Source organism: Aplysia californica, unplaced genomic scaffold (genome assembly GCF_000002075.1).
Source record: "Aplysia californica isolate F4 #8 unplaced genomic scaffold, AplCal3.0 scaffold00048, whole genome shotgun sequence".
Taxonomy (NCBI): Eukaryota; Metazoa; Mollusca; class Gastropoda; order Aplysiida; family Aplysiidae; genus Aplysia; species Aplysia californica.
The window spans coordinates 1,790,373-1,798,831 of NW_004797318.1; the positions used below are offsets into that span (position 1 = coordinate 1,790,373).

General features: G+C 37.0%; 1 protein-coding gene across 1 annotated transcript in view; it reads right to left on the minus strand.

The window, feature by feature from the left end:
- Positions 1–8,459, minus strand: part of LOC101860554 (collagen alpha-1(I) chain) — a gene marked incomplete in the record, with an annotated part of 121,497 nt that overhangs the window by 25,587 nt on the left and 87,451 nt on the right. The window contains 8 exon segments of the mRNA XM_035968271.1: positions 172–225; positions 1,666–1,719; positions 2,765–2,818; positions 3,999–4,052; positions 4,867–4,920; positions 5,688–5,741; positions 7,133–7,186; positions 8,010–8,063. Coding sequence (XP_035824164.1) covers positions 172–225; positions 1,666–1,719; positions 2,765–2,818; positions 3,999–4,052; positions 4,867–4,920; positions 5,688–5,741; positions 7,133–7,186; positions 8,010–8,063 — 432 coding nt within the window.

The window sequence follows — 8,459 nt, forward strand, 5'->3', positions numbered from 1 at the left end:
AAACACAAACACACACACACACACATGCACACACACAAACACACACACACACACACAAACACACACAAACACACAAACACACACACACACACACACACACACACACAAACACACACACACAAACACCCACACACAAACACGCAGCATAACAGTAAAGTTACAGTTCCTGACCTTTGAGCCCAGAGGTCCTTGCAGACCACGTGGTCCCTTCTCGCCTGGTGCACCCTGGGAGCAAAAAGGAAATAAGTCAGTTTATTTCAGTGTTTAATTCTTACAGTGCCACTGGTGACTTTAGTCGCCGACGTAACCAGGCACACTAAACATAATTAAACGACAAATGGACGCACTGCACTGAAGTAAATACCAAAGGAAGTCACTTCATATGATAGCTGAATGGTTGATGAACCTCTAGGAATTTTTAAAGCGTGTTTCTTGGGCTGCCAAAGTTTTTCTAATTAAAAAAAATTCTACCACGGCTTCAGCGTTCTTAACTGGTGCGGTACCCTTGGGTTCGTCGTCACTATAATATGAGCCATCGGTATTGTAAGTGCTAAGGCCACTGGCCCACATCACACCATATAAAACACTCATTTATTCAATAAAGTTTCCATAATGAAAATGCACAGATTGTGCACATATCTCTTCTCATGGGTCAAACATTGCATATTTCTGTCACTGGGCTGAGTCAGGCTGGGGGGAATTAACCATAAAAAAAAAAAAAATGGACAAAATATGGACAATAAAAACATAAGTGAAATTCATCTCCCCTTTCTTGAGAGGTCCACCTTTCACAGAGAGGTGAATTTATAGATTTCCACCAATAAAGATTGTTATTTACTGGAAGGCTTTGAGTTTGGAAATAAAAAGATGAATGAATAAAGAGAAAAGTTTAATGATGACACTTTTGTCCCTGTGGGGAATTTTCACAATTATTATTTTTTACAGGGTTGATGAAACAGTGAACTCAAAATGGATTGTAATTCTTCATTTATTATTTTTTTCAACACATATCACTTTGTTAAGAGAAAAAGTCTTATTTTTTTGCGTCAATAGTTTACTTTCTTGACCAAATTTTCATGCATACAGTTTGATCTCCATTCCTCCAGTTTATTAATAGTATTTTTACGGTCGTTATGTTTTACTGTTCATTTCCTTAACTTTCATCAGCAAATGACCTTATTGAACTTTCTCAATATGTCCGGCCAGAATATTGTTCTCAAAACAGAGTTCAACAAACTCCCAGCATTCTTCTTATTGAGCGTACACTGAAGGTAGAGGAAGCAAATACTCTCACTGAGTCTGTTCCTATGCCAGACACACAAACAAATGTAAGGTGTGCTGACAAAATAAGTTATTTCTCAGATTTTTCCTCCTATAGACACAGATAGATACAGGAAATTCATAAGTTGAGTTTGTTCAGTTAATTATATGAAATGATAAACGGCATGTTAAACTTGTAGAAAATGGCATCAACTTAAAATCAACAAATTTGATGATGTGTCTATTTTCGGCGGCCGACATCTTCATTCGTGGATTGCGACAAGTAAATCATTTTGTCAGCAAGCCTCACAAATAGAACTTGTCTGACAACTTTACGACAAAAACAATACAACTCATCTGACAATCTTACGACAAAAACAAAACTTTCACAGTTCAACAACTCACGGGGGGTCCAGGGGGTCCTTGCAGACCAATAGGTCCTTGGGGTCCGGGGGGTCCCTGAAACAAAACAATGACACGAAGGATGATTGGGATGTTATTGTCAAGTGAAATAATAAATTAGCATTATTTGCAACTTTCAGGAAAAACCCAGTATATGAGTATATGAAATAATAAATCAGCATTATTTGCAACTTTCAGGAAAAAAACAGCTAAATTAGCCATTGCAGAAAATTTGTCTTTCACCATATAGATTGGCTACCTATACTTCAAAGATATCATTATATCTAGTTTGGGTAAAGAGAACCATAACAACAAAAATTATTCCATAATTGTCATTAAATGTAAAGGAAAAAGTGAGACAGAGACAAAGAAATAAAAACAGAAACAAAGAAAAGAAGCAGGACCTACCAGTGGAATCATTCAATCATTCACAGCTTTCCAAACAAGTGGGATGGTTATGGAATATAATACTATTGGCACAACAAAATTCAATATAATCCTATTGGTTATGCTATGTAATACTTACGAAAAACAACATTTTATGTAATTTAATCCTAAAACAAAAATAAAATAAAACAAGAAAGTGACAAATTTTGACAAAACACGTTTGATAAAGAATAATCTGTATGGGAAATATATTCTGAGACAAATTCACTCAGAAAAACGTAATTAGAATCTAAATAAATATATAAACCCCTTTAAAGAAAGTACACAAACAAACAAACAAACAAACAAACAAACAAACAAACAAACAAACAAGAACAAAAGAATTTATTTGTTTTAAAAGATGAAAACCCTTAAAGTTGGAAAGTCAGCTTTGCCAGGATGATTCTGCAAGGCAACGTTCAGGGAAAAAGGAGCAGAGGCAGACCGAAGAAGAGTTGGGAGGACAACATCAAGGAATGGACAGGCCTGGACCTCAAAGACACGCTCAGGAGAGCTGATGGCCGGAAAGAGTGGAGGAATCTGGTGGTCAAATCTTCCAAAGCACCCCGACGGACATCCAGTCTATGGGATAGGTGAAGGTGAAGACGGGATAGGTGAAGGAAAGACAGCAACATCTTGAATAAGTTAACCTAAAAGAGCTCTACTGGTGCCTTACCTGAGCTCCGTAGCTGCCCTTCACTCCACGCTCACCAGGTGGGCCACTATCTCCCTGATGAAGGTCAAGGTGAAATATTAGAAACAAATTTGCCGAATCGCAACGAAACTTATTCTTTTTATAATTACAGCGCAGCTGTGCCTAAGCCATGCAAGAAATTAAAACTGTTTGTATACTATGATGCTTATCACACTTCTTCATCTTCTGTAACTAGAGCTGTAACATAATAATACACACACACACACACACACACACACACACACACACACACACACACACACATGTATTACACAGTATAACTGGAATGCAAACAAAATCGTGATGTAAATGTTACTTACCACTTAAATTAATCTGTTTTACTGAATAAATAAAATCTCATTTTCATCGAGCCTCTGATTTCAATGTGCTCATATGACCTTAAGCAGTTGCGAGCACCATAAAACCCTATACTAAACTTAATGAAGCATATTGAAATCTGGAAGATCATTTTTCAACTTTAGTCTTCAATTTTGTTTTTTTCACTACACGTCAAAATGTCCCATTTTCCAAAGAGGAAGACAGGTGTACTTTCTCCACTAGACATTCAACACTTACTTAAAATGAACTATAATGATCTAATTTTTAAAATAGCAAACCATGGCTTTTTCATAAACTTCTAAATGATTGAACTTTAATGGTGGGCATATAAATTCTGAATGAAAACCAATTTACTGTTAAAACTGTTGTATTTGTTTGTGTGTGTGTGTGTGTGTGTGTGTGTGTGTGTGTGTGTGTGCATGGATGTATGAGTGTGTGCATATGTATGTTTTTACATACATCTATGTGAGTGTGTGTATGAGTGCTTTTGTATGTGTTTGTGTGTATCTATGTGAGTGTATGTGTGTTATGTTTGTGTGTGTGTGTGTGTGTGTGCGTGTGTGTGTGTGTGTATGTGTGTGTTTCTGTGTGTGTGTGTGAGTCTGTGCATAGATGTATGAGTGTGTGCATATGTATGTTTTTGTGTACATCTATGTGAGAGTGTGTGTGTGTGAGAGTGTGTGTGTGTGTGAGAGTGCATATCTATGTGTTTGTGTGTGTATCTATGTGAGTGTATGTGTGTTATGTGTGTGTATATGTGTGTTTGTGTGTGTTTGTGTGTGTATGTGTGTGTGTGTGTATATGTGTGTGTTTGTGTGTGTGTGTGTGTGTGTGTGCATGTGAGTGTGTAATTCACTCTGCGGACAGACACAGTTACCTTATCTCCGTTCATTCCTGGAGGTCCCACGGGGCCAGAGGGTCCTCTGTAACCCTGGAAGAGATCAAAGTGAACGTGTGAGGTAAAAGAATAAGAGACAAAAAGCTGATTATGAATTATCCAAAATATATCAGAGCTGGTCAATCTATTTATTATCAACGCTCACTTTTTTCTCTTAAATGTATTTCCAAGTGAGCTGTTGTTTTAGTTTGAGATGTTGTAATATTGACTGATATGTTTTGCATTATGTTGTGAAACAAATCCACCAACAGGGTTTAACAACACTGACTTTTTATTTCTATTAGGGTATCAAAACCTCTCTGAGGAAGATAGAAGACAAGAAAAAGAAAAAGGATCAGGTAATCAGGAGCAAGACAAGAGCAGCCAAAGCAAAGGCCCAAGAAGAATACACCAAATCAATGAAGGATGTAAAAGTCAGCGTACGGAAAGGCAAAAGAAACTATGTAGATGACCTAGCGTGCGAGGCAGAGGAAGCAGCAGGGGCAGGAAACATGAGAGGGCTGTATGAAACCACCAAGAAACTTGCAGGCAGATACAAACAATTCTTTAAAAAAACAATAAATCAAATATCAATGAACTGTTCTCAAACTTGAAAACAAAATGCCTCACGGAATTTCTTATCATCTTGACAAAAACAGGATAGCATAACGTAAAGTTTTACATTACTTTGGTCACTTTAGTATTTATTATTATTCTTCTTCTCCTTCTCATATGACTTTATACAGCAGCTGTGAGTGCCGTAAAACACTCAGCAAAGAAGAAAAAATATCTTTAAAAACGCACAAAAAATAACCAAAATCTGCTGGATACATGAAAAACCTCGCCTTCTAAAAATGGCGGTACTTACTCTTGGTCCAGGTCCTCCCAAAGGTCCGGGCAGACCACGAGGTCCCTCAGGTCCCTAGGAGAGGAGAAAGGAAATATAAAAGTTAACATGAGAAGAAATGTTGTGGTAGTTTGACAAAACAACGGAAAACTGAAGTGGTCACTCCTTTCTCTATTAATTCCTTCAAAAACGAAATTCCCATTTCTTCACTGTCATTCCCAGAGTAAAATTAACAACCTCAGTCCCTATTTACTTCCAAATATATACCTTCTCAGTTCTTTTGCTAATCCAAATTATCCCTTACCATCTCAAGCAAGGTATGCGTTAAAACTGACCAGAAATAATACATGTATATGAAGTCACATGAAAGGATTAAAACATCTTTTTCTTTCCACCTACTTGTTCTCTTCTGTTTTCTTTCCTTTTTTTTTCTTTCTTTCTTTAAATTTAAAAGATCACTAGATAAGCAAGTTCAAAGAAAGTTCCTATTTTCCCTTTTCATTTTTCTACATCCACCCCCCCCCCCACCCCCCCCCACCCCCATTTTCACACACACCTACGCACACACGCACATACACACACACACACACACACACACACACACACACACACACACACAAACACAGACACACTTTTTATCGAGATCATTTCAAGATAACAAAACATAATTACATTAGCAGTGTACAATTTTTCAGTGAGCAGATTACATCTCAATAAATGTCACAGATGTTGCCATAAACTGACCCAGAAATTGGAACCATCTCCATAGAATTAAATACAACCCTACAACAGAAAACCACAGACAAACAAGGAGAAAACCATCAACAACAAGTCCGACTCACAGAGTTTCCTTTCTCGCCTCTCTTGCCCTGAGATCCTGGGGTTCCAACAGGTCCCTGTAAAAAAAACAGACACAAAAGATATCTCACTTTCACTTCAAACTGGCTTGAAAAAATTTAGAAATACATGCCACAGTTCCACCAGAGAGTTTACAGCAATACTACTAGTATTACTGTAAACCCTCTCTGGTTCCACCCAGCTGGAAATGTCTGAATACTTTCTGACCCCAAAAAAACCTTTATCCGTGGGAAAGACTATGTAGAAATCTCCTTGGGTAAAGGTTTTTTTAGGGTCACCTGGTACACCTCTTGTTTGTTCTTTGGGATCTGATACACCTGTAATCTCATCGCAGCATCACCTGAAAATGATTGAATCCAGCCACAAGTCCTTGAATATGCATCTTGTTTTTCCTTTGGGGGTATCCACAGCGCTAAGCTTGGTAAAGATGTTAAAAATATCTTCCGACTGTTTGCCGATGTGAGATATTCAGAGTTTGTGAGAATAAAACCCATAGAATTTTCTTTACATTTTAGAGAGTATTTACATAACGACAAAAAAACTTTCACATTTGAAATGACATTCAACCCCCAACCCCCAATCACCCTCCACCCCCTACCCCCTCCACCCACCCAGATGAATTTATGACTTTTTGTTATCACAAACTCATCATGCCTTTAACATTTCACAATTTTAATTCACAGACTTCGTCCTAATATTATACAGCATCAAAATAGAGTAATCTTTGAGCTTGGAACTTTTATCATAGGCCTACACAAAAATACTGTGACTGTTTGCAAAATCTTAACCAAATTACCTTTGATAGGATTAGGTTAACTGAGGAAAGATATATGGGATAAGAAAAAAGAATATTGACGAGATATGGAATGAAAAAAGAGAATAGGAAGATTGCTATCAAAGATGAGATAATTAGAAACAAAAGTTAGATATATGAGATCAGATATAACATTTTTTTTTAAAGATACGATTAGTTGAAACAAGGGAAGCTAAGGTAATTTTTAAAATTTTAAAAGATGAAAAGATACAAAACTATTAAAGATAGGCTGATACTAAGATTTTTCATTGAGATTATCACTGGATAAGAAAGCATTTCTTTAGCAGTGAACTTTTATAGGAGGTGTAGTTTCTTTTGACAAGATTACATCCATCCATATGTCACAAATTTTGCCTCAAATTGACCCAGGAATGGGAACCATCCCACATATAATAGATTTTTAGCACTTAGGCTATAAAAGAAGAGTAAGGACACGCAAAAACTGGATCGAGGGCGTCAAGGAAACCCTGAAAAAACATAATATTACAACTGAAAGAGCTGCGGAGTTGACCTGCCATAGAAAACGGCATCTTCTGTCGCCGCTTAACGGCAACAGAGGATGAAAAAGTAAAAGTAAGAAAGTACTAAATAAAAAAGGTGGACAGACAAACTCACAGCCATTCCGATAGGTCCGGCAGGTCCAGCTGGTCCAACAGCTCCCTTGTCTCCCTGCACACAGAAGGAGAAGAAGAGGAATTATAATAATTATACAAAAAATAAACGCAAATAATAATAATTGCATTTATATAGCTTATATTGTGTATGCTTCATGGGGCTCTTTCTTTCCTAATAAACATAATTATAATAGCCTAATAATAAAGATAACAAACGAAAGTAATAATTGCATTTATATGGCTCATATTGTGTATGCTTCATGGGGCTCTTTCTTTCCTAATAAACATAATTATAATAGCCTAATAATAAAGATAATAAACGAAAATAATAATTGCATTTATATGGCTCATATTGTGTATGCTTCATGGCGTTCTTTCTTTCCTTATAAACATAATTATAATAGCCTAATAATAAAGATAATAAACGAAAATAATAATTGCATTTATATGGCTCATATGGTGTATGTTTCATGGGGCTCTTTCTTTCCTGTCAACACTTTGCCCTCATATTTTGGGGAAAATCAAAAGAAAGTGGGTGGTAAACATCGCCGATCAGCGAGATGGGGCGGTAAAGTGTTAAACAGTTATTGCCCTGTACTCTCTCCTCCTACTCTTCTCTGCATGTTTCTCTCTAGTGACGCCTCGTAAAACTCTTACCAAAACTTTTCAAATTGTAAGACAGATGCAGAAAACGCAGGTGTGTTGTAGAGGCATTTGATAAACAATCAGAACTCGTAAAACTCTTACAAAAACTTTTAAAATTGTAAGACAGATGCAAAAAACGCAGATCTTTGTACCAGAAGTATTCTAAAATGTGAAGAATACAACCCCGGGGGTACAAAATGCCCCCAGGACGTACGGATAGGGTTAAAACTTACCATAGGTCCTAGAGGTCCCTCAGGTCCGGGTGAGCCAGGATCTCCCTCTTTGCCCTGAGGAGGAAGAAAAAGGGAAAATGATTAGTCGAACCACTCTTCGTGTAATGGTAAAATGGGATGAAAAAAAAAAAAGTATAAGTACATGTAGGATGAAAATGGGAAGAATAAAAAGTCACATAACAACAAAATAGGATGAAAATGGGAAAAAGTATGATAAGTCATTATTATTAACTAATCTGGATGTGTATGTGTGTGTGCATGTGTATGAGAGTGTGCGTGCGTGAGTGAGTGAATCAGTGAGTGAATGTTTGGTTGATTGGTGCTCTGGTGTGTGTGTGTGTGTGAGTGTGTGTGTTTGTGTGTGTGTGTGTGTGTGTATGTGTGGTAGGTATCAGAAAGCTATGTATGATAGGTTGGAACTACAAATTCTGTGTGTGTGTGTGTGTGTGT